At 50.8% G+C, this 26,875-nt stretch overlaps 1 protein-coding gene and 1 pseudogene across 1 annotated transcript; one reads left to right on the top strand and one right to left on the bottom strand.

Annotated features, from left to right (window-relative positions):
* LOC131560158 (zinc finger protein 850-like) overlaps positions 1 to 26,875 on the bottom strand; it is a 596,580-nt pseudogene that overhangs the window by 306,630 nt on the left and 263,075 nt on the right.
* LOC131560132 (olfactory receptor 14A16-like) lies at positions 3,736 to 4,668 on the top strand. The gene has a single exon (XM_058808802.1). It carries the CDS (start codon positions 3,736 to 3,738, stop codon positions 4,666 to 4,668), a length of 933 nt encoding a protein of 310 aa, XP_058664785.1.

Genomic DNA, 26,875 nt, shown 5'->3' with positions numbered 1-26,875 from the left:
AATACAGCTGCTCCATCAGCTGAACCCAGACGTCTCTGGGTGGTTTACTCCCCTGCTCTCCTTTCCCTCCCCCAGGGGCCCCTCAGTACATACCGTATCTTCCTCCGCAGGCCAGCAGGTCCTTGTCTGTCCTCGCAGGTGGCAAGTTGAGACGAGTGGAGCCCCACCAGGAAAAAAAATCCTAGGGCGTGCCTTGGAGGTCTGTCTATCCCCCCTGCCCCTGTGGGGACAGAGATCTCCTGGCTGGCTCGCCATAATGTTTTGCAGAGACAAGAAGAAACCTCACAACTTTGTAAAAGTTGTAAAGCCCGCTATGCTTTTATTACGACACGCGCCGGACGCAAGTCCCCCAAAAAGGCAAGCGTACCTCTGAAGACCTCGGGTCTTCTTTTATCCCCCTTCCAAATGCATATGCATACAGTTTCACAATAAGTTCATACATATTCATTCCGCGTGACATTTAGCACCAGTTCTTCTTTATCAAAGAAATTTCTAAGTCGGGGGCAAATCGACCTTGTGGTCTTTTCTGTTTTTCTTTCTCTGTCTCCTTGCTGTCTCAGCATGCGAGTTTTTCCTTCAGCTTTGGCCTCACAGACTTTTCACCTTTCTTAGACACTTCACCTAATTCAGAATGGATCTTTACTCTGTCTTACCTTTATCATGGTATACCATGATAACTTATCCTTTGGGGCTCAGTAATCTGAAGATTTATGGAATGTCTTATGGATACGCCTTAGTTACCCTTAATGATCCCTTTTTTCCTCTAAAAATAAAAATTACATCAGGTTAGTTATAATTTCACGCATGAATTTCTTAAAAAAGAAGCACCATAAGACTGCAGGACAAAGTCACTTCCCAGTTGTCCTCTTCAGTTATGTTTCAAGCTTCCAGAACAATAGTTGTATTGAAAAACACATGTATTCTAAATTCGCCTTCCTGGAGTGCTATGGTCAAGAATTCCAATGCCTAAAATGATTCCTAATTATTTTTACCTTTGTATTAGATATTACACACAAAGAAGGGCAGTCTTCTATTCAGAAAGGTAAGTTTCATTATAAAGAAAACCACCAAAGCATAGTATACGGACTTATGATCCTATATATTCAGAAAAAAAGGACGAGAATTTATGTTTTGGTGTTCTGTAGCCATCCATATGGACAACATTTCAATCTGCCAAGGTATGTGGCCAAAATGTAGAGGGGCACCTGTTCCCAGAGCCTGCAGGGACAGAGGCACAGGGCAGGGACACGGTGGGACAGCCTGGGCTGCACAGGGCACAGGCATGTGCAGCAGCTGCAAGACAACCCTGCCAGAGCCAACTTGGGCAGCACTTTGGCCATGGCTGCTGGCCCCGGGCCTGAGGCAGGAGTGGGAGACAAGTGACCCTTGCAGGCCTGGGGCCTCATTGCCTCCTTGTCCCTGCTCAGCAGCCTGGCAGGGCCCACCCCATGCTCCTGCCCTTGCCATTGCACAGCCCCACATGCCAGTGCCCATCCCGGGAAGAGCCCTGAGCAAGGAGGGAGGGACAGCATCTGCCTGGCCAGGGGCTGGGGCTCAGGCGTTGGACATTGGCATTCCTCAAACACATCCAGGTTTGCTCAGCACCAGAGACATCTTTGCCTTGTTTGTCCCCAGCTGTCATCACTGCCTCCAGCGTTCTGCTCTAACTGGAACGTGGGGACACTTTCTCAGTCGGGTCTCTCAGTGAGACCCATTAAAACTTCAAGAAACTTCAGAGTTTCAATTTAATTTTGAGTTCTTGAGAAGTTTTATGAACACCCTCTTAGGCACTGAGTCTGATGTAAACAACACCAAATCCCCTAGAGGCTCATTAAAGTCCTTGTGCTGTGTCTGTGCTGCTGAGCTTTAAAGGAACAGCTCTTCCCAGGGCCAGCTCCTCTCCCAGTCCAGCAGGGCTGAGGGCTCTGTCTGCAGGCACTGAGGGGACAGGAGCCAGACAGAGACAGGCTGAAGGCAATCAGGATTAGGAAGACATTGAGCTGAGACTTCACTTGGGGAAACATCTCCACAATCCTCTACGTGGTGAGTTTTCTGTGGCAGAGGAGGAGGAGGAGGAGGATGTGTTGCAGAGCGGGGCTGCCAGGGGCACCGTCAGAGGGACAGGGCAAGATGGCTCCTGCTGCCAGAGACGGCTGCAGGGGGTGAAGCTGGGGCTGCAGCCAGGGCTGCTCTGAGATGCAGCTCATGCCCAGCTCATTTCTGAGGGGACTTTTCATGAACTCATTTAGGGCAGGAGTTTCCTGCTTGGGTCTCTGCTTTCCAGAATCTGTGCTCCCATTTTTGCCTGGCTCAGTTTGGGGGCAATAGAAACTCAGCTGTGCAGGGCACAGCAGGGGCTGAGACTCCTAAACCATCACAGTGAGGATTCCTGGGAACCTCAGCAAGTGTCTGCATCTGCCCAGCCTCCAGATCCATGCAGCATCACCTTTCCATGGTGCCCAGGCTGGGGGAGCTGTTCTTTAATCCCTGCAGGGCCCAGCAGCTGCAGGGCAGAGCTGGCCCAGGGGCTGGGCTGGGCTCTGGCAGCTCTGGCAGAGAAGGAGCCTGGGGCCACAGGAGCAGCTGGGGCTGGGACAGCTCCAGCAGCAGAGCTGTGGGCAGGGAGGGAGGGCGGCAGTGCTGAGGGAAGCCCTGCTGCAGGGCAGATGTGGCACCTGCTGGGCCTGCCCTGCAGGGCAGACACTGCCCTGAGCAGCACAGCTCTTGTGTCCCCTTGCAGACAGCACAGCCCTCAGCCCGGGGGCTCAGGGCCCTCAGTCCCTCCTGGGCGGGCAGAGCAGCCCCAGAGATGAAGGGCATCTCTGCGGCCATGTGCCCATTCCCTGCTGACCAGGGCCTGAGGGCCACTGTCCTGCCCTGCTGCTGCCTGGCAGGGGCTGGGCAGGGCTGGCCAGGGAACGGCTTTTCCTCAGGCCCGGCTCTCTCTCTCTCCTTGCCTTGCCCAGGTGCTGCTGGCATTGCTGAGGGGCTCTCTGCAATGGCAGTTCCAGCTGCAGGGCCAGGCCCAGCCCTTGGGCTCCTCCTGTGCAGGCTGAGCACAGCAATGGGGTGTCCCAGCTCCCTGTGCCCGGGCAGCTCTGGGCAGGGCAGCCTGGGAGGCTGGCAATGAGCCCACTGTCCTGACTCTGGGAAAGGCAGGAGCCACTTTGTGTGCCAGGGATCCCTCTGCTCTCAGCTGTGTCTCCTGGCTGTCCAGGGTAACAGAGGAGTGGATCTCAGAAAGGTGCAAGTCCAGGGCAGCTGGAACAGGAGAGAGGGACAGAGCAGCTCCCCTCATTCTGCACTAAGCCTCAGACAATCCTCCTGCCTCTTTGGACTCTGTTCTTCCACAGTGCCGCAGAATCTCGCGTTCTGCCTCTTGCATTCCCCATCCCATCACCCAAGCAGCTCCTCTGCCATAGGAGAATATTCTTTATCCAAGTCCTAACACAGGACTGGCCTCTGCCCTCACTGTTCTCCTGCACTGACTGGGAGTCAGGGCTGATTCCCAGGTGTCCTGCAGGTCAAGGTCCAGCTCCTCACACAACATTGGCCAGCAGCAATCAGGGCTCTAGCAACAAAAGTTGAAGGAAGATCTCCTAGACATAGACAGGGGGAGGTGTTTAGTGGCAGGAAAGGGTCTATGAGAAACAACTTTGATTTTCTGTGAGAAATCTCCCCTCAATTACCACTCTAATTCCTTCTTCAAAAGGTTCCAATGTCTGGAGACAGAAAATGTCCAACAGCAGCTCCATCAGGCACTTCCTCCTGCTGGCATTGGCAGACACACGGCAGCTGCAGCTCCTGCACTTCTGCCTCTTGCTGGGCATCTCCCTGGCTGCCCTCCTGGGCAACGGCCTCATCATCAGTGCCATAGCCTGCGGCCACCACCTGCACACACCCATGTTCTTCTTCCTGCTCAACCTGGCCCTCAGCGACCTGGGCTCCATCTGCACCACTGTCCCCAAAGCCATGCACAATTCCCTCTGGGACACCAGGGACATCTCCTACTCAGGATGTGCTGCTCAGGTGTTTCTGTTTGTCTTTTTCTTTTCAGCAGAGGTTTCCCTCCTGACCGTCATGTGCTACGACCGCTACGTATCCATCTGCAAACCCCTGCACTACGGGACCCTCCTGGGCAGCAGAGCTTGTGCCCACATGGCAGCAGCTGCCTGGGCCAGTGGCTTTCTCATTGCTCTGCTGCACACAGCCAATACATTTTCCCTGCCCCTGTGCCATGGCAATGCCTTGGGCCAGTTCTTCTGTGAAATGCCCCACATCCTCAAGCTCTCCTGCTCCAAGTCTTACCTCAGGAAAATTGGGCTCATTGTGGTTACTGCCAGTTTATCATTGTGTTGTTTTGTGTTCATGGTTTTCTCCTATGTTCAGATCTTCAGAGCTGTGCTGAGGATCCCCTCTGAGCAAGGACGGCACAAAGCCTTTTCTACCTGCCTCCCTCACCTGTCTGTGGTCTCCCTGTTTTTCAGTACTGGCACATTTGCCTACTTGAAGCCGCCCTCCATCTCCTCTCCTTCCCTGGATCTTGCCCTATCAGTTCTGTACTCGGTGGTGCCTCCAGCCCTGAACCCCCTCATCTACAGCCTGAGGAACCAGGAGCTCAAGGCTGCAGTGTGGACACTGATGACTGGATGGTTTAAGAAACCCTAAACTGCTGGTCATGTTCTGCAATACGCTTGCAATTCAAGTTGTCTTTGATAGTAGTTAGGTTTGGTGCTTTATGTGTTGTCTTTTTCTTTTGTTTTAGTTTTTTAAGATTGTCCAGAAATAAATGCCATTGTTTGTGCCATTTCTATATTTGTTTCTTTCCACCTTTGCTGTGGTCATAGACTGTGTCAATGAGGTGCTGCACTCTCGGTGGCTTCAAGTGAACTAAAGTATCTCCCAGCAGTTTTCAAGGGAGATCCCCTTTTTTTCCTTCTCTGGAGCTGCAGCAGCAATGTCTGTGTGCAGAGCTGGGGGCAGATCAGTGCTGGCCCAGCAGCTGTGCCCAGCTGCACTTGGTGTTGCCAGTGCTGCTGCCGTGGCCCTGCCCCACTGCCCTGGTGGCCCTGGTGTTGCTGCAGGGCCTGAGTGCTCTCGGGGCCGGACACAGCCCTGGGGGTGGCAGTGCCGGGGCTGCAGCAGGGACAGGCCATGGGCACTGCTGGGGCAGCACTGACACCTCAGGCCAGGGCCTGGGGGCTCCAGGCTCCTTGCCCAGGCTCTCTCAAGAACACGCCCAGGCCAATGCTCAGCACAGAAAACCCCCGTGAGCAGCCCCAGGATGACCGTGGGCAGGCTGGGGGCAAACAGCATGGCTGGGGCTCTGCAAGGGCCCTGGGGCAGACGGGAAGGAGCAGCAGAGCAGGGGCTGATCCATCCCCAGTGTGCTGGACAGCCCAGGGCAGCGTCCCAGAGCATCCTGATGGAGCTGCCAACAACAGCCCCCCTCTGCAGCTCTGGCCTCTCCCCCAGCTCACACAGGTGCCCCATCCTTGCAGACACAGACACAGCAGCACTGGCTCAGGAGCCCCTGTTTGCATTGAACAGAGCAGGGGGAGACCCCCATGCTGTTGCTGTGGGGACATGAACCTGAGGGAGCACAAATGCCATCAGCCCCTGGGGCCAGCAAGGGCTGGGGGACACCAGGGAAACTACTCAGCTTTGTCCTGGCCTCTGCAGTCAGCCAGAAAGTTTGCTCCCATCAGCTGGGAGTTTTCTGTCCCACTGCAGATGCTGTTGCTCAGAGCCAGGGCTGCCTGGCAGCCACCCCCAAACTGCCCCGAGCATTTCCTTTCCTTCAGCTGTGCTTTCGTTTTTTTTTCCTGATCCAGATTTCTTCCTCTTGCCCACCCCTGTTCCCTCCCCTGCAAACAGCCCATCCCTGTTTGCCCTTTCCTCTCTGGCCCCACTCCCCATTGCAGTTCCTGACTTGGCACCATGGGAATGTCCCTTGGGGAGCAGGATCATCCTACAAGTGCTGCAGGAATTGTCTGCAGGTTCCTGCAGTGTCTGGTGCTGCTCCCTTGCCAGAGTCACCCCAGGCCAGGGGGGCACATCTGGGCTGCTGTGTCTGGCTCTGGGGCTCCCTGTTCTGGGCAGTGAGGAGGAGCTGCAGAGGCTCTGCAGGACTGACAGGATGGGCTTTGGGGCTGGCAGGAGAAGCTGAGGGACCTGGGCTGCTGGAGCTGCTGAAGAGGAGGCCCAGGGCTCATCCTGCAACTGCTCCAAGGGTGGTTTCAGAGAATCGCAGAATCAACAAGGTCTTAAAAGACCTTAGAGATCATCAAGTCCAATCTGTGCCCTGATACCACCTTGTGTCCCCTGAACCTCCTCTTCTCCAGGATAAACAACCTGAGCTCCCTCAGCCACTCCTCACAGGACTTGTTTTGCAGACCCCTCACCAGCCTTGTTGCCCTTCTCTTGACACACTCCAGCCCCTCCATGTCCTTCCTACACTGGGGGCCCAGAACTGGACACAGCACTCAAGATGCTGCCCAAGCAGTGCTGAGCACAGGGGAAGAATCCCTGCCCTGCTCCTGCTGGCCACACCATTCCTGATCCATAGGAGTGTCAGGAGTCTGATGAGAGAAATGGTGGGGAGGGAGTGGGGATAAGGTCTAATTGATTGTCAGCCATGAAGGGTCTTGATTTTCATATATGTTCAAACTGCATTAAAAGGTGCAGGGGGTCAAAATCAATTGCTCATTGCTGAAAATCTATCTATAAACAGGAAAAAAAAACAGGACAAAACAATTTTTTCCGTTTTGTTTTCAATACCATATATTGACTCTCAATATACTTCTGGAATGTGCATAATTAACCATAAGAGAATTGAAAACAAATTATTCCTAGGGACTTTTCATGTTCAGGTGTTTCGAACAAATATTTATGTGCTTTTCTCACTGAATTCCTGAATTTAAGAGCTCAAGAAAGAAGCGGCCACTGGAGTAATTAAATTCATCAGCAACCTCCAAGTGGCTGAGGATCCATCCTCATCAGAGCAGAAATGAACAGAAATGGGCACAGCTTTGTGGCTGCCCCAGCTTTGGCATGGGCCCTGGGCCTGCAGCAGGAGCAGCTCTTGAGGGCCCCAAGGCCGGGGCTCTTGTGCTGCCCTGGGCAGATGGGATGGCAGCAGGGGCTGCAGAGCTCTCAGCACCTCAGCCCGAGGGGAGCAGGGCAGCCAGGGAGCCTCCTTTGGCCTTGGCCAAGCACCTTCCCCCATGGCTGGGACTGAGTCCTGTGGCAGCTGCAGCTGCTGCTGTGCCCTTGCCAGGGGCTGAGGCCATGGGGCAGTGCCCAGAGCAGCCTGGCCTGAGCAGAGCTGTGGGGCCAGAGCTGGCTGGGCTGGGCTGGGGAGAGGTCAGCCAGAAAAGGAGGGAAGTGAAAGAAAAATGAATGAGTGGGGACCCCGGGAGGGTTTGACCCAAGGGGAAGGAGGGGATCCCTGGTCCAGGCACCTGTAGGAAGGTCTTTGGGCAGGAGGGATTTACTCAGTAGGGAGACTGAGAAAGAGAGTGAATTAATAGGTTCAATTTCCTTGGAGGGGTTGGTAGCAGGCAATTTTGTATGTGATGAGATGGTGAGAGGACGGGGCTAATAGATTGAGAAAGAGGGAGAGATAGGAGTGGAACAAGTAGATTGCAGAGGGAGAGATAGGAGTGGAACAGGTAGATTGAAAAGGCAGTGTGACAGAGTAGTAAGTGAGGAAGTTGAGCCACGAGGTGAGTGTGGGAAACTAAGACTCTCCTGGTACCGGGGATTTTTTAGTTTGTTGCCGCCAGAAATGGTTCAGGGAAAGAGTAAGTTCCTTGACCCAGGGGCTGCGGATTGTGTGAAAAATTCGCAGTGGTTTGAGGGATCTGGGAACCGTGAGGAGGGTTCTCAGGGGGGGAGCATTCCTCAGGACAGCCCACGGGGGATGATAATACAGTTTTGGGATGAATGGGAATCCCGAAGGGAAGAAAATCAAGAAATTCAGAGGGCAGTGCCTAAGGGACATAATATAGGAAAAGCTTTGAGTGAGCATCAGAAAAAATATGAGTCCCCAGCAGAATGGTTAAAAAGATTAAAAAGAGACTTGCAATTATATTCAGGTATAGATACTGATACTGCAGTAGGGCAGGTTCTGTTAAAAATTCAGTTTGTGACCAGGTCTTGCAGTGACATCAGAAAAATCTGGAAAAATTAGAAGACTGGCAGGACAGGGGACTTCAAGAGTTACTGAGAGAAGCACAAAGGGTGTATGTGAACAGAGATGAGGAAAAGCAGAAAGCAGATGCCAGAATTTTGGTGGCAGCAGTTCACGAAATGCAGGCAGCTTTGAATACAGAAAAACAAACAGCCGATGTCAGGATCTATTTTTAGGAACACAGGACCTGTGCATTTTTCCCGCCACAAGAAAAGACACTTAAAAAATTCTTGACTCCCTTTGAATGGTGCGGGACACACCTGTTTTTATTGTCATAAAAAGGGGCAACTGCAAAAAAATTGCAGAAAGAAACAGCAAGATGAGAAAACTACTCAGGAGAATCAGAGAGGTCAGGAGTTTTGTTTAATGAAGAGGACCAAAATACAACCAAAAGAGCCCTTGATAATAAAGCTAAAAATAGGTCCTCAGAGTGAAGAAGTTATATTTTTAGTCAATACAGGAGTTTCTTGGTTGACAGTGACAAAATTACCCCAGGGAGATAAGTCGTGAGTGAGTTTCAGTAATTGGAATTATGGGAGAGGCTTTCCCTGTAATAAAAGGAGTGCAAATTGAAACAGATGACAAATTTGGAGTAAGTGATTTATTGTTGATACCGGAGGCTGAGAATAATTTTTTAGGCAGAGATCTAATAATAACCTTAAATTTGTGGATAAAACCCTGTGAAGGAAAACTTAAAATTTATTCTTTAACTGAAGAAGATAATCTAGAAATTAATGACATGGGTTGGCATTCAGGTGAAGTGGGAAAAAGTTTAGGCTAAAGGAGTCTGGTCCCCTTAGTCCCTCCTGGTCAGCACAAGCCTGTGAATTTTATGCATTTCTTTGTGCATTATTAATACTAAAAGGGCAAGAAGGGACTATTTATACAAGAAGACTTAGAAACACTCAAGGGAAAGGGTTAGTAAATGGGGAATTAATATTTCAGATACTTGAAGCTTTAAAAGGCTCAAAGAAAATAGCAGTAGTTCATGTAAAGGGACACCAGAGAGGGAGGGATATAAGAGTCCGAGAAATAATTTGGCTGATGAAGAAGCAAAAGAAGAACGACCTTAAGAAAGGGAGATACTGAAATCATCACCTAACAAAAAACAGAAATTCAGCAAGAGACACTTTCCCTTCCACTAGAAGAACTGGCAGCTATAAGGAAATTAGGAGTAACATTTAAGGAGGGAAAGTGAGTTTTTCCTGATGGCAAGATTATGATGCCAAAACCAGTGGCACATTAGATCTTAGATAACTTGCATAGACAGACACACTGGGGAACAAGAACCTTTTGTGATCACTTTTTAAAATTTATGGGTGTATAAGGATATTTGAAATTGGAGAGCAAATTACCCAGGGGTGTCTTATCTGTCAAAAAGTAAATAAGAAAGCGTTAAGAAGCCCTCCCTCTGGAGGATGCAAAACAGCCTTCAGGCTATTTGAAAAGATCCAGGTTGATTTTATAGAATTGCCTAAAGTGGGTTGGTGGAAATATTTGTTAGTTATAATAGATCAATTAACTCAGTGGGTTGAAGCATTTCCAGCAGCTCAGGCTACAGTTCAAACAGTAACTAAAATACTGTTAGAACATGTAATTCCAATAATATGATAATATGGTAGTGTTAGCATTCAAAAACACATAATCACGGGGGATTATATGCGGTGCTTTACATTGAAGAGCTCTGGGAATCGGGGTATATTCAACCCAAATCTGATTCCGACCATACATCCAAAATGATCATGTTTTTATACTCCATCGTTACATAACTTTCATGTTAATTATTAAACTTATATTGTTCTATTGTATCCATAAATTTAACCCCTCTCTGAATTTCCAACATAGTTTTTCATTATTTTTCCCATGGTTATATAATAATTACATTTAATTACTAAATAATCATCACATCTAACAATTATATAATTTATCATACTGCTTACGCAGGTGCAGTTGATCTGGGAAAGCACAAAGCCTAACATTTTAGATTCTATCTTTAACTTTTTCCAGGGCTCCACTGTCAGTAGGATTTAAGTTGCTTTTATTAACCCTGATTTATTAAGAATGAACTAGGCACTCTGGAGTGGCTGTGGACTGCAATTCCCTTGAGCTCAGACGCAGAAGAACACCGGTGGAAAAGAATAAAAAGACTTTCTGAATCGGTGGGAATGGCCTAAAAGGATCAAAGATCTCCTCCAGGGTCACCCACCAGCAACATTATTAGAATTGATTACAGAATTGCAATTTCAGAAACTGAGATTGATAACACCTGTTGTTAAAAGAGCTCAGAGCCAAGTAAAATGTTGGGAGTGCGGTAAACATGGTTTAAGGTGTCATCCCTGGATATGTATTGTTTGCACACTTTGCTTTAACTCATGCTGGAAAGTAAGAGGGAAGAGAAGGAGAGACAATTGATTTGCTTGTTTTGCTATGGTTATGTATTTAGCCGGCTAACTACAGAACGCATTGCTAGTGATTTTTTGTGGGATGCCTTTGAGACTGGGAGATGGGACCCTTCCAGCAGTAATTAGATTAATAGAGAACCCTCATCAATTGGTTTTTGCTATATTGGCTATAGCACAAATAAGAGAACGAGCAATTCATAACATTATAACCAGTGTCTCATTGATAGTCATTGTAGAGAAGAAGTCTATATACCATAACATAGGTGCATTCCAGGGGCACATTGGGACCGTGAGTGCGCCTATTGGAGGCGGCGACTTAATGAACTCCTTGCCCTGGAAGAAGAAAATAATTAGAAAAATCTTATTGTGGTTGGCACATCCCTGAAATTTTGGAAAATATAGGTTTATGGTATTCCAGCCTAATCTTTTCCCTTTTCTTTTTGTTTTAATTATTTCTTCTTAACCAGTTAGAACTGGGAAATGGCATTTAAAAGGAGACAAACAAACTCTGTGGGGCTATGGGTGCCAAGGAAACTAAAAGCACCAGTGACTAGATCCCAGGATATTACCTTTGCTACCGAGAAGTCTGGTATGTCGGCCCTTGGTTGCAACCCATGGGGCCTTGAGAAAGGTAGAAAGGTAGATTTTCAGAGGACTATTTTTGCTGTGATCATTCTGGTACCCTTGGCGGTTGCCAAAGCCAGAAGGCCACACTGAACAGAGTTTCGGCAATGAAAAAACAATCAGGGCAAAACCCAAGTCCCGGCAGTTTCAACATTTGTGACTGTTGCAATCACTCTGTGTGGATTAAGGACAAGATGGAATCTGTGTTTGTGACACACCCATATGTTAGTTCTGCCTGCTACAATCACAGCAGTGTTGCAGATGTTTGTATTAAGGAAGGAAAGATGTATTGGTAAGGGAAAACTTTGGGATATTATGGACGAGCTCCTTATCCCCATGGTAATAAGATTGGCCCTCAATACAAAAAGTTCTTTTGTTTTGAAAGAAATTATAATGGAGATGATCCAAGTATAGGAATAGGAGGCCTGGCACTAAGAAAAAAATTAAAAGAGAAAAAAAAGGAAGAAAACAAAGGGGAATAGAGAAAAGAACAGGAGAAAAGAGTCAAAAGAATTAGCTGAATTGTATAAACAGCTAAAACAGCACTGCAAAGATTGGGATCTGCCAGCCTTGAATAAGAATCTGTTTGTAGGATTGATGCAAAGGATCGCTACAGAATTGGAATTATCAAAATGTTGGATTTGTGGAGGTCTAAAAATGGCTCAAAGATGGCTGTGGAAAGGTGAGAGCTTAGCTCCAGAGCAATTTCTAAAGTGGAATCACACCCAAATTTCTGAAACATTGAAGAGACCTGAAGGATGGATTTTAAGCCATCAAGTAATTGGAATCATTTGTATAACTCGAGAAGGAAGGAAATTTAATAAAGTAGTAGGGCATAGTCCTTATAAATTCATATTAGTGGTTAATATGGATAATCCTTCAAAATTTTGGTGACCTGAAAACCCAATTAGATATTGGGGACCAATAAAAGGAATAAATTGTGAATAAGATGAACAGATAATTTATGCTAGTAAAAATCTCCTGGAGCTCACCCCTACCAATCCATTGACAGCCTGAGGTCTTATTGAGAACAACTGGAGAAAACTGATAAGAAGTGGAAAGCCTCAGGTAAGATATATTAGATTTGTGGGCAACGAGCATACAGTGAGTTACCTCAAAAACGGAGAGGAACCTGTACTTTGGGAATAATACAACCCTCCTTCTTTGTTCTACTGAGGTCTAGGAGCAATGTGCTAGGAACTCCACTGTATGAAACCCTGCAGTAGAATAAAGGAAATTTGAATTTAAATTTTCCAACAGCAGGAGGGAATCAAAAATGGGGAGAGGACGAATGGCCTGCAGAACAAATTATAGCATATTATGACCCAGCAACATGGGCTCAGGATGGATCACGGGGATACAGGACCCCAATTTACCTATTGAATAGATTAATAAGGCTCCAAGCAGTAGTGGAGATGGTGTCAAATCACACCTCCGGTGCCTTAAAAATGTTGGCCAGGCAGTATACACAAATGTGGGCATTTGTGTACCAAAACATGATCACCCTAGACTATCTGTTGGCAGAAGAAGGAGGAGTTTGTGCGAGATTTAATGAATTAAGGTGCTGTGTAGAAATTGATGATTATGGGGAAGCTATCACAGAACTTGCAGAAGAAATTAAGAGGGTGGCTCATGTGCTGGTACAAAAGTGGAATTCAATTTTGAAAGCAGATTGGTGGGATAACCTCTTTGGAGGTGTTTGGTGGAAAAAGTTAGGGTTCATGTTGTTGTGTTCAGTTCTGGGACTTCTGTTTCTGCCTTGTATGATTCCAGGTTTTATTAGGTTAATTCATTCAGTGATTCAGGGGGTGCATATTACAACTATGTCTCAAGATTCAGAATCCCCAGAAAAAGGAAAACCAAAATATATAATGGTCCTAACAGCTAAATCAACCCAGGTAAAAGAACAAGGACCTAGAGAGATTGAAATGTTAACTTAATTTGAAAAAGAGTGTGAAAAATTACACCCAGAAGCAGAAATGCTGGAAAAGATTGAAGCTGAAAGGAGACAACGAGAGAATCAAAATTTTGAAGAATATAAAGGTTATCAGGGCACAGCCTTTTAAATACAGCACAAATCAATGATCAAAAAGAGAAATGGGGGATTTGTGGTAAATAGGTATGATTCATGCTGATAAAAATTGAAACAGTAATCAATATTGATACAGTAACTAATATCTGGAAAATAATAAAATAAGTTAAAAATAGTAATGCCAAAGAAGAGAGGGAGAGGAGGGCCTCCACCCCCCCTTTCCAGCAGATGTTTTTTTCAAGGACCACAGGAAAGAAGCTGAAGATACAGTTGCTAAAAATGACCAAGAACCCGGTTCGGTCCCAGAAAATGCTAATTATAAGGGATTTACTGCCTTCATATGTAGATGCAGTGATATGTTAGTCTTGGCTTACATTGTACTGGCTTGGTGCGCATGTGTAGCCCAAATGTGAATTAAAGGACAACGAAGAAGACTACAGGGCCTTCATCAGTGACGACCCCCAAAGACTTGTGTGACCACCAAACCAAGTGGTGGCGCATGCGTGGTAAAGGTGGTAATAAAGGCGGAGACAGAAAAGGGACGAACCGAAAATAGGAGAAGATGGACTTGACACATGGCATATAAGGGGTGACGTTTACTTGGCAAGCTTGTACGTGAAGTGGCAAGGGTCATTGAACCCTGCCCTCCGTACCCCGCGGTTGTTTTTGCTTATGCGCTATTATTGGAACCAAATTATCCCTTATTTTAATCGAATAATATTGTATCCAATTTTATATTTTTCATCTTAATTATTTCATTAAAATTGTTATTACTTTTAATATTGTTTGGGTTTTTTTTAATGATGGGATAATTGGGTAAAGATAACACTGCCATGGTATTTTCTGAAAAATCCCTTTGGCAGGAGTTTTCTCCTGAGAGGCTGAGAAGCCTCAGAGGAAAAGAAAAACAATAATTATCTGCTGCTGTGGAATGCAACAGGTGCATCTTTGATTGGTCCATGTTGGTTGTTTCTAATTAATGGCCAATCACAGTCAGCTGGCTCGGACTCTCTGAGAGTCACAAGCTTTTGTTATCATTCTTTTCTATTCCTTGCTGGCCTTCTAATGAAATCCTCTCTTCTATTCTTTGAGTATAGTTTTAATACATCATTTTCTTTTAATATATTATAAAATAATAAATCAGCCTTCTGAAACATGGAGTCAAGATTCTCATCTTTTCCCTCGTCCTGGGGCCCCTGCAAACACCACCACACTTTGGGTCTGAGAGCCAATGGGCAGAGGGAACAAGGGCGGTGCAAAGGCGGCACAAAAGGGCAACAACCAACTGGGATTCAGGGGAGGAGCTGCAGGGAACGGGAACCAATGGGAAAGCGGGAGTGGGGAACATTCTGGAACTGGGGAGGAGAACCAGGATGATGTAACTTGGGTCACCAACATATAATGGACATGATGCCAGCAGGACACACACCAGGGGACAATGTCACCACACCTGTGGGGACACTGCCACCAGGACGCCTCCAGTGACACCAGCATGGCCCTGCATGGCCCCTGTGGGTGAGACTGACCCTTGCCCTGTCCCCAGGGGCAGTTGGGGTCCCCTGAGCGCGGTGGCCCTGGGACACCCTGCTGGCTGTCACTCACTCCTGGGCCACTTGTCACCAGCTGAACAAGCTCCCATCCTGCCCTGCTGGGGGGTGACATTCGGCTGGGACACCACAATGGTGGCAGGGGGGACGTGGTGGCAGGAACTGCATCAGGCAGCGCCATGGCTGAGATGAAGGTGCTGGTGGCACTGTGGTGGCACAGGTGGTGGCACTGATGCTGTCCCAGTTCATGTCCCCATCCATGTTCATGTCTTCCCATGTCACCATCCATGGCTGTGTCCCCCCATGTCCCTGTCCATGGCCATTTCCAACCCAGGTCCCCACCAAAGGCTGTGTCCCCACACGTGTCCATCCAAGCACATTCAACGTCTTGATTTTTACCCCAATTTCAGGGCTTTCAAAGGGATGAACAGAAACCTTTGTGTTTGAAGGCCAAAACAAAAGGATTTCTGTGTCCCTGCCAGAAGAGCATCCACGTGCTTGGGTGGGTGGGAAGAACCTTTTTTGAAGGGGTTTCTACCCAACTGTCTCCAAAATCATGGGTTTTGCCCCAATCCGACCTGATTTGGTTGTGGAAGATGCCTGTGGGGCAGAGAGAATTAAAATGACGGATTTATGTTGGAGAAGACCTCCAAGGCCATCCAGTGGTACTTGATGCCACCAAAAGATGCAAAAAGTGAGATTTTTCTGGGGTCAGAAGTTAACAAATCTGCTCGATGTCTCTATAAGACACAAAACAACAGGAGCGCACATACCACTGTTGTCAAGGTGAAAAAAGGAAAGTTTATTTTCTGACTCCAACATTTATAGTTTTCCAAAAGTGACAGTGGATCAGAGGGGGAAAGTCCCACCTCTCCAATGACTCTGAAAAAACCAACAGTCCATCAAATTTCTCCTCCTCCATCAAAGAATGCAAAACAATAAGTTATTTACAGGAAGTGTGTGAGAAAGTTTGCTACAAGAATGTAAACATCAGAAGGCTTAGAAAATCTTAAAAAATCAGGGCGACAGCTCTCCACAATGGATTTCTGATGCTGGTCTGTGGATGTGTCCAGGTGCTCATGGGGAGCCAGAAGCCAGCCAGGTCTCTTCCTAACACAGGTCACTGGCACCAGAGGTCACCAGGGCTCTGCCCACCGGGGTCACTGGGGATCATCCAGTGCTGATCCTCCAATGAGGGATGGAGCTGTGGAGCTGGAGCAGCACATAAAGCTCTTCCTGCCCTGGGGGCACTCCCACAGCTTCCCTCAGTGCTGGCTGCGTTGGTGCTGGGTCAAGGCTGACCTCTGGGAGAAGCTCTTCCCACACTGGGGACACTCGTAGGGCCTCTCCCCGCTGTGGATGTGCTGGTGGGCAGTCAGGTGCGAGCTCGTCCTGAAGCTCTTCCCACACTCCCCACACCTGTAGGGCTGTTCCCCCATGTGGCTCCGCTGGTGGGCAGTCACTTCATAGCTGGTCTTGAAGCTCTTCCCACACTGGGAACACTCATAGGGCCTCTCTCCAGTGTGGATCAGCCAGTGTCTGATGAGGGTGGAGTTCACCCTGAAGCCCTTCCTACAGTTGGGGCAGCGGAAGGGCCTCTCCTCTGTGTTGAATGCGCTGGTGCTGGAGGAGATTGGAGGTGGTCTTAAACCTCTCCCTGCATTTATCACACTCGTACGGCCTCTCCCCTGTGTGAATCTTCTGGTGGCGGATCAGGCTGGAGTTGTAGGCAAAGCTCTTCCCACATTCCCCACACTCGTAGGGTCGTTCCTTCGTGTGGCTGCTCTGGTGGATAATCAGGCTGGACCTCAAACTGAAGCTCTTCCCACACCTGGGACACTCGTAGGGCCTCTCCCCGGAGTGGATGAGCTGGTGCCTGAGGAGGCTGTGCTTGTGCCTGAATCCCTTCCCACAGTGGGGGCAGTGGAAGGGCCTCTCCTCAGTGTGAGTGCACTGGTGCAGGAGGAGGCTGGAGCTGCTCTGAAAGCTCTTGCTGCATTTGTCACACTCATAGGGCTTTTCCCCTGTGTGGCTCCTCTGGTGGAAAATCAGGCTGGATCTGGCTCTGAAGCTCTTCCCACACTCAGGACATCCGTAAGGCCGCTTCCCCGGGTGGATGTGCTGGTGGCGGATCAGGCTGGAGTTGTGGCTGAAGCTCTTCCCACACTGCCCACACTCATAGGGCCGTTCCCCAGTGTGGATTCTATAATGGTAGGTCAGGTGGCATCTCTTGCTGAAGCTCTTCCCACATTCTGAGCACTTGTGGGGCTTCTCCCCATCCTGAAGCTGCTCAGGGACCCCCAGCTCCAAGCTCCAGCCGCCTCCCTGGCACAGGGTGGGTCTTTCCTCCTCAGATCCCTGTGATCCATGTTTGCAGCCCCTCCTTGTGTGGGATCTCTGGGACTTTTCCTCCCCATTGGATTCCTGTCCTGTGGAGCCGCTCAAAACAGCCTCTGCCAAGAGGTTCTGCTGTGGGGATTTGTCCACCCTGGTCTCCATCCTCAGCTCCTTCCCTGGGGGAGGAAGGACAAGGAGAGGATGGGATTTGCCTCCGTGCCACAGGGAGGGGAAGGAGATCCCCCCAGTGCATCCCTGGCTGCACAGCATCAGCAGTGGGGCTGTGCTGCAGCCGGGGGCCATGCTGGGCTGGGAGATGGAGCAGGAGAGAGGGGAAAAGGGGCACTGACTTCCTCCTCACCTGCCTGGGGGTCCTGGGGCATCTTCCTCCTCCTCGCAGCCTCCTCCTCCACCTGGCGAAGGTTTGGGAATGGGAAGTCCTGGTTTGGGGAGCAAAACAAGTGCTGAGCGTGTTGGGTTTGATAGTCCCGGTGCCCAAGGGCAGCTGGAGAAGCCAGCGCCCCTTTCAGGCTCGGGGGGCCCGGACCCCGCTCATCCCCAGCCTCCCGCACCCCTCCCGGCTGCCGGGGGTCCCTCTGCACCCGGAGCCCTCTCCGGGGCTCTTCCCGCTCCGGGGCTCCCGCATTCCCCCCGGCTCTCCCGGGGATCCCCAGAGCCGGGATCGCCCCCTCCCTGCCGGTACCGGGCCAGCGCCCCGTGGGACCCTCCGAGATCCCTGCAGGGCCATTTCCGGCTCGGCTTTGGGCTCCTGCACGATCCAAACATCCCCGCCCCGCCAAAAAACCCTCCCGGAGACCCCCCCGCCATGGGCTTGGGGCGACTCCCCCCCCCCCGCTCACCTGCGGGCTCCGGAGGGGCGGAACCGGGGCAGCCGCGGCCCGAGCGGGGGAACCGCGTGGGGTTGGTGCTGCGGCTGCTCCTCCGCTGCTCCTCTTCCTCCTGCTCTGGCCCTCCTCTTCCTCTGCTTCCCGCTCCTCTCTTTCCCTTTTCCTTTCCTTTTCCTCTTCCTCTGTCCCTCCTCTCCCTCCCGCTCCTGCTGCTGCTCCGCTCCCAGCCCGGCCTGGGCAGTGCCGGCACCCAAAAGCAGCCGCTCTCTGCCCTGGGGGGTTCCAAAGCGGCCCCGACCCGCGGGGCTGGGAGCGATACTGGGAGCACTGGGAGCGATGGTGAGAGCAGCGGGCAGGAACTGGGAGCGCTCTCCCTGCCAGTCTCGCTCTTACTGGGAGCGCTGGGAGGGAACTGGGAGCAAACAGCGCCCGGAGGCGGCTGCAGCCGGCGGAGGGCGGGGCCGGAGCAAGGGGCGTGGTTATGCTAATCCGGGAGCGATCGCGCGCTGGGATTGGTGGGCAGGAGCAGCGCGGGGTTTGCACGGTCACGTGAGGGCCGGGGGGGGCCGGAGCGGTGGCGGCGGCGTCCGGTGAGAGGGGACAGGGAGCGGGACCGGGACCGGGAATGGGAATGGGGAGTGGGGAGTGGGGAATGGGAATGGGGACAGGGAATGGGGACAGGGAGTGGGGACAGGGAACGGGGAATGGGAATGGGAATGGGGACCGGGAATGGGGAATGGGAAGAGAGAATGGTGATAGGGACAGGGACCTGGAATGAACTGGAAATACGGTACAGGGACCAGGAATACAGTACAGGGAGAGGAATGGGGTCCAGACTGGGATGAGACCAGGACGTGAACGACATAGGGGGGACATGGACACGGGCCGGGTGAGTGGGAGTGACAGCGGGAATGGGGCAGCCACTCCAGGGGACACCAGGCATTGGGATGGGGGCACAGGGGGACAGTTCCAGGGCAGGGGCTCCTTGATCAGCTGCCCCAGAACCTCTGCCAGGGTCTCCCAGCGCAGCCGGAGCTGCTCGGCCTGGGGTGCCCAAAGCCCTGAGCAACTCCCAAGTCTTCCCCGGAGCCCTCAACTCCCTCTGACCCAGCATCCCCCACATCCCCTGGTACAGCCCCCCATGTCTCCATCCTTGTCTTACCTCAATATCTTTGTTTTTACTCTGTTTTTAAGGGGTTTGAAAGGGCAAAGAGAAATGAAAAGAAAATCCAGGCCATGGGGAGCCAGGAGGATGTGGAGCCCCAGCCAGGTGTCTTCCCAACAGGGATCACCGGCACCACGGATCACCAGGGCTCTGCCCCCCGGGGTCACTGGGGGTCATCCAGCGCGGATCCTCCCGTGGGGATGGAGCTGGAGCAGCGCATGGAGCTCTTCCCACACTGGGGGCACTCCCAGGGCTTCCCTCAGTGCTGGCTGAGATGGTGTTGGGTCAGGGCTGAGCCGTATGAGGAGTTCTTCCCACACCTGGGACACTTGTAGGAGCTGTGACATCCCCAGGAGCAGCGCTGGGATGGGCTCTGGTGCCTGGGATGGGCTCTGGTGCCTGGGACATCCCCACCAGCGGGGTCGCTGTGATGCCCTCAAGTGCCTGGGCCATGCCCAGGGGTGCTGCTGGCTGGGTTTGGGTGGTGCCTGTGCAGTGTCCAGGGCAGGGTCACAGCAGGGCAGCTCTCAGTGTCCCCAGCAGGTCACACTGTCCAGGGCAGCCGTGCCAGCACTCTCTGCACACACGGGGCAGGCTGGGCTGAACAGGGCTCGGGGCACAAACGCCGCCCCGGGGCTGGACTCTGCCCCTGCCTCTGGGGCCCAGCCCCTGCTGGCAGCGCACTGGGCAGGGCACAGGGCTGCTGCTGGCCCAGGGGGGACAGGCCTTGCCCCCTGCCAGCTGCCCAGGCCCCTCGGGTGCCTGTCCCATGTCCCTGTGCCTTCTGTCCCCGCTGCTCCCCGACACCTCCACTGCCTCCAGCAAAGCCCCTCTCAACCTCTGCACTGAGACCTCTGGAATAAACAGAAGGACAGGAAAGAAAAAATGAGGGGAGGGGAGGGGAGGGGAGGGGAGGTGTAGCTGATTGACCCTGCCGGGATGCCAGACACCCACCAAAGCTGCTCTCTCACTCCCCTCCAGAGATGGACAGGAGAGAGAAAACAATGAAGGCTTCATGGGTTGAGATCAGGATGAGGATAGATCACTCAGCAAATGCCATCATGGGCAAAAATTAAGTTCAAAATTAGAGACATTAGTTGAATTTATTTCTATCCAGATCAGGGCAGGATAGTGAGAAGTAAAACAAAGCTTCTGCCCATCCTTCCCTCCTTCCCAGCTCTGCCTCCTCCCCCAGTGGTGCAGGCAGACAGGCACCGGGGGCTCTGCTCAGTTCATCTCCCATTGTTTCTCCTGCTGCTCTGGGAAAGGAGTCGTTCTCCTGCTGTGCCAGGGGTCCCTCCTGGAGACACTTCTCCATGAACTTCTCCGAGGTGAGTTCATCTCAGGGACAGCAGCTCTTCACAAACTGCTGCAGCTGCCTCTTTCTCCATGGGCTCCCAAGTCCTGCCAGGACCCTGCTCCAGCATGGGCTCCTCTCTGCAGGGTTTGCAGCTCCCTGTCAGGTCCCTGCTCCAGCACAGGTTTCTCATGGGCTCACAGCCCCTGCTCAGGCCCCCCCTGCTCCAGCACGGGCTCCTCCAGGTGCTGCAGGTGCATCTCTGCTCTCCGGGCCCTCCATGGGCTGCAGGGGCCCAGCTGCCTCCCCAGGGGCTGCCCAGGGAATCTCAGGGCAATCAGCTCCAGCCCCTGGAGCAGCTCCTGCCCCTCCTGCTGCCCATCCTGCCCTGGGCTGTGCAGAGTTGTTCCTCTCAGTGTTCTCACCCTGCTCTTCCCTGCTCACACTGACACCTACACCATCACCCATTTCCTGAAATCTCTCACCCCAAAGGTGTCACCACCATTTCCAACTGGCCCAGCCTTGGCCAGCGGCTGCTCCATCCTGGAGCCAGCTGGAATTGACTGTGGGATACAGAGGAGCAGCTGCTTCCAGCAGCCTCTCACAGAAGGCACTCCTGGAGCTCCGCTGTACCAAAACCTGGCCATGCGAACCACGTATAAGCATGGCAGGGTTTTTATTACCATTATTAATTCTTATTATTGCTATTATCACTATTATCGCTATTATTAAGTTATTATTTTTATTACTACTACTACTATTTTTACTATTTTTGACTCTATAAATACTGCCTATAGTAGAACTTGAAAGAAAAGTTCTTCATTGCAAGTAGAAGTTATAATTTTTTCAGCCTCTTGCCCTGCCCTGTTCGGTGTCATTGCTGTGTGTGAAGCTGCTGCTGCCAGGGCTCCCTATTTCCCTGGTTTGGGAAGTTCCATGGCATTGCTCACATGTCAGAAAGAGAGGGCTCATTCCAATCAAATGCATTGCCTGAACTCTTCTAGTCCCAGTGCTGGAAGCTTGTTTTCTAACGTTGTTGGCTTTCTCAGCTTCTGTTAACATTTGTGATTTTATAACAAAATGTTCTGGGATGTGATTTTGCAAGATTCTCTAATCAGATTTCAGCTTTGCTCTTGGATTCCTGGATGGTGTGTCAGAGCTGAAGGCAGCAGTTTGGGTGGGAAGCCTTCAGTGGGAGCTGGGATTGCCTCAGCAGTAGCTGGCTGTGCCCATGTGAGCAGAGACAGCAGAGATGCCGTGACCGGGATGTCGTGCCCATGTGAGCAGAGATAGCAGAGATGCCATGACCGGAATGTTGTGCCTGGCTGGAACCCTCAGTGCCCGGCTGGAGGGAGCTGCGCTGGAGCCGCAGGTTGTGCCGGGGATGGGCAGGGGCCGCAGCCCCGGGCAGGGCCCGGCCATGGACACTGGCCCGGGGCCGGGCAGGAGCTCGGGGCCCGCTCCCAGCGGGGCCGTGCGGGAGCCGGAGCAGCGAGAGAGCCCGGGCCGAGCATCAGCCCCGGGGCGGGCACGGCTGGGAGGGGGCCCGGCCCGGGGGTCCCGCCGAGCCCCCCTTGTCCGGAGCCGCGGCTGCGGCAGCACCGGGGGCAGCACCGGGAGCTTTGGGCCGCGGAGGAGCCGCGGGCGGGCATTCCAAGGGCTCCTTCGGGCAGGATTTTGTCCCAGTGCGGGGCAATGCCCGGGGCTGGGCGGGCTGGGGCCGCTGCCGAGCGCCGCTGCTTTTGCCCGGAGCCCCCGGGCAGAGCTCTCTGCTCGGGGCTGGGAGAAACACGGTCACTCTCCTGGGAAAATTCAAAGAGTTTAATAAAGGACAAGAGGAGCATGGAGCAAAGGTTATTACGGCCGGGTGCATCTTGGCACTGAACCAAGACCACCCTGTTATCTTCGGGATATCCCTTAAACACCTCTTCCTTCCATCAGCCTGTTGCATATTCATGGACACTCCTGTATAGTAAACTTTTTTCCCAAACTAGTTTCCATATTCCAAGAACTGTTTAGCATGGCTCCTCCTCGGTTCCACCTTTTTAGAGCATGCACATGCCTTGGTTGTGGTTTTGGTCCTTTTTTATCATCATCTTCAGTTTTGGCCACGGCCCACACTGCCTTCAGACAGTGAGTGCTGATGGCTGGCACATCTGTACCAGGTGTCTTCATCTCATGTTCATTGGATGTTATCCCATCCAAGCAGGCATTTTAACACAAGCATACTTATATCAGCTATTTCACTATTATGTCTAAGCTTATAATTAACAACAGAAATAAAAACTGTATCTTTATAACAAATGTTGTAGTACATTTTTATACTTTGTAATACTTGGAAGTAGTTTTGTTTTGTATCCCCATATTTTTCCCAAATGGTTTATTCTAGACTGTACCCCCCTCCCTTTACCTGTCTAACCCCTTTCCCTTGCTGAGATCATCTCCAAATCCCCACCCTGCCTCTCTGTCAATCACTCAGCATCCCATCCCCTCCATCTAGAAGCTTCAGTCCAGGATGTAGAGTGATTAGCCAGAGGCCAGGGGTCAGCACCCCAAAGCCTTGCCCCATATGCTTTCCTAAATGTCTGTCCCCCAGTACCCATCCCTTAAGGTCACTTATTGGTCAGTAAAATGTTATCTCCTTTGGGTTTCCACCTCCCTTTAAATGTAACCTTGGCACATCTCCCGGGGCTCTCCCCTGAGGTGTAGGGGCTCCTTTGGGACTCCTAGAATAAAACCTTGGAATAACCCCTGCTAAGAGTCGGCCCTTTATCTCCTACCGATGTCTCTGGTGTCTCTTGTGCTCCAAAGGCGCCCAGCCCATGTGTCCTCAGTACCCTTGGGGCACAGAGAGCGTCTCCCTGCTGTCGGCCGTGTCGGGGCTGCCCCCGGTGTCTGCCGACTCGGGACTGGCCGGGGATCCTGAGAGGCTCCCAGAGAGACACAGACAGTGCTGCTGGTGGCAGCACCAGGAAGCTGCCGGGTTTGGGCTTTCTTTGCCAGCAAATTGCAGCACTTGGGCTGTGGTGGCACAGGGAAATGTCCAGATCTGGGCATGGGCAGTGCCATCAAACACCAGGTCTGAGTGGTGACAGTCTTGGCACCAGGAAATTGCTGCATTTTGTCCTCTTTTTCAAAAAAATTGCTGCACTTGGCTGTGTTGGAACCGAGAAATGTCCAGATTGGGGTACGGGCAGTGGCAGCAAACACCAGACCTTGGCATTGCTGATGCCGGAAGCGGAAATTGTCAGATTTTGTCCTCCTTTACCAGAAAATTGCTGGACTTGGCTCTGCTGGAACAAGGGAATTTCCAGATCTGGGCACTGGTGGTGGCAGCAAGCACCAGATCTTGGCAGTGCCAGACCCAGTAATGTTGGAAATGAATTTGTAGAGAATTTTTAAGGCTTGATAGAAGATTTATATATTATGTATGCAAGTGTCACGATCCATCCTTATGAACAGGTTTCGTGATGGTTTGTGGATTGATCTCAGAGTGCAAAAAACACTGACACGGTACAGGGGGTTGCAGTGATAATCAAAACAAATGTATCATTATTGAATAACCACAACAAAATGCATTGGGGAGGAACTGGGGAAAAGGGAAAAAGAGGGAGGAAGAGAAAGGAAGGTATAGAGCTACCAAACGTAGAAACGGTGAGGTTCTTCGATGTCCAGCCAATGGAGTTCACCAGGTCACGTCCAGGGAGATCTCAGGGTTGCAGTTCATCTGAACTCTATTATACTCTCTTTTTTTTGATGGGGGAAGGGGTAAAACTTGAAACCAAATCAAAGGTAGTCTATTGTATTTTGGGGAGAAAATATAGTATTTAGAGAAAGGTACACACAGTCCATGTTCTCAGCAGTGGGCGAGAGCCATTGTCTTCTTGGTCCAATGCTCGCACCTGCAACATCCATCTCCCTTTGGTCAGCTTGCCTCCCCCACACACCTCCCCCAGGTTAGGGACCCTCAGTCCCAGTCCTTGGAAAGAGTGTGGGGGGGCCTTTTCACATAAGGGTTTCATGTCTCGGTCTTTGATGGAGAGGCTTCTTACATCTCAGTCTGTCTGTCACGGCAGTTGTAAGACAAGTGAGGGGTTTTCTGTGGGGGACCACCCAACACTCAGGAGAAGTCCAGCCAGGCCAAGAGGTGGGACAACTTCCAAGGCTAGTGTTGCAAAAAGACAAGCTGCGCCCTTCTTCCTTTCATTTGGTACAGCGTAGCATACAGCAAACACACCTGTGAACAATAGCTTAGCAATGCCAGGAGCTGTGCTCAGGTCTCGGGGCCCTTGGCATGTAACTTTCTCCAACAGGGCCAGAAACCTCAGACACGGGTCTTTTCTTCCGTGGTCCCCAATGACAAATGTGAGGCAGATGAGAGAAACTTCAGACAGAGTCTTACACCTGCATTACATGGATGATGTACTAATCTGTGCTTCCATCAACACTTATTAGACACAGCACTTTCCAAGACTGTCACAGCAGTCGGAAGTGTGGGGTTTCAGATAGCCCAGGAAAAAATCTAGCTATTGAGCCCATGGAAGTACCTCGAGTTTTTAATCACAGGAAGGACCATAGTGCCCTATACTCTATCCATCAACAAGCACTCCCAGACATTAAGAGACATGCAACAGCTGTGTGGCATCATCACCTGGATCTGACCTCTCCTGGGCCTCACCACAGAAGAACTGACACCGCTCTTCAACCTTCTACGAGGAGACGGTGACCTGGCTTCCCCACGCTCGTTAACGCCAGAAGCCTGTGAGACTTTGGAGAGAGTCGTCAACGCCATCAAACACCACCAGGCACATCAGACAGACCGGTCCCTTCCCCTCAGCCTCGGTATTTTTGGTAAGTGCCCACACTTCCATGCATTGCTCTATCAGTGGGATCATACTGCAAAAAACCCACTCATCACCATCAAGTGGCTTTTTCTGCCACACCAACCACATCAAACAGTCACCACCCCACCAGAACTTGTAGCCAAACTTATTATTATAGGCTGACATTGCCTCCAGACCCTCACAGCTTGCAATCTGGCATGCATTTCCCTCTTTTATACTTTGGAACAATTGGATTCTCTATTACAAACAAATGAACATCCGCAAATTTCATTAGACAGCTATCCCAGAAAAGTTTCAATTCATTATCCTAAACACAGGCTTTTTAAAGATTCACTGCATTTGGCCCCAAAATCGTATAAAAGTAAAACTCCACTCAAAAACGCTATCACCAAGTTCACTGACGATTCAGACAAATCTCACAAGTCAGTGTTCACCTTGAGGGACCCTGACACTCAGAAGGAGGAGTCTGATATCCGGGTTGTTGAAGGTTCCCCCCAGACTGCAGAACTTGCTGCAGCTGTGAGGGCATTTTGAACATTCCAACAACCCTTCAAATTAGTCACAGATTCTGCATTTGTCACGAGGATAGCAGAGCAGGCAGAGCGTGCCCTGCTCAAGAAAGTCCAAAATAAAAAATTATACAGCTTGCCCTCTAAATTAATTTGGTTCATCTCCCACAGAGAGCAACCTTATCACATCCTGCATGTCCGGTCGCACACAGAGCTGCCAAGATACATCACTGAGGGCAACCGGAGAGCAGACTTGTTAGCAATGGCAACAAGTGCCACCCACATTTCCCCCACTGCACCACACGTCTTTCAACAGGCTCGTCTAAGCCATGCAGTCTTCCATAAGAAGGCTCCAGCTTTAGTGCATCAATTTAAGATTTCCAGAGACCAAGCCAAGGCAATTGTCTCCACCTGCCCCAATTGCCAATCCCTCGCCCTCCCAACCATAGGGACAAAACGAAGAAAATTACAGTGACAACTAACTTGACCATTCATGTTTCTATCAGTGCTCAAACAGTTGATAACTGACTCATTTGAGGACCCGATGGCCACTCCCAGGACACCCCAAAATACCTTATCAGCTGCTGCCACTGTCATTGTGCTCCTGTGCATCCAAACAGTGGTTGGATGGGTCGTGCCACAACCAACAGAAAACGTATGGGTCACACTGGCGAAATCTCTCAAGCAAGACAACTTTTGCACGGCCATGGGATGTGCAAAAGCCCCACTGTCTACATGTAAGGTTGGAATCCCCCTGTCACCAAATGAATATACCTATGCAGGTAAGAAGTCCACCCCGGTAGACACCTGGGACGAGTGGATGAAGATCTTACCACATGCACCACAGGAGCCCAAAGAACTAGACCTACCAGGCTCCTCAAAGTGACTTATTGTGTAAACTTTTTCTATGAGCAACCCCAACAAAATTGGCATGAGAAATCCAAACCACAGATGATAGTAAGAAAAGATATATCACCAAATGATAAGAGATACAATGTCGTTGACTGGTAGAATTATACTGCCGAAACATTATCTAAGTCCTCTCCGTTTCCCAGAGTGCTTCCCAACTAAGTGTT

This window comes from Ammospiza caudacuta, chromosome 7 (assembly GCF_027887145.1).
Source record: "Ammospiza caudacuta isolate bAmmCau1 chromosome 7, bAmmCau1.pri, whole genome shotgun sequence".
Lineage (NCBI taxonomy): Eukaryota > Metazoa > Chordata > Aves > Passeriformes > Passerellidae > Ammospiza > Ammospiza caudacuta.
This window is presented reverse-complemented; position numbering and strand designations above follow the sequence as displayed.

What these genes read in the sequence shown, in the direction of transcription:
- LOC131560132 (XM_058808802.1), top strand. Translation starts at nt 3,736, where the DNA reads ATGTCCAACAGCAGCTCCATCAGGCACTTCCTCCTGCTGGCATTGGCA.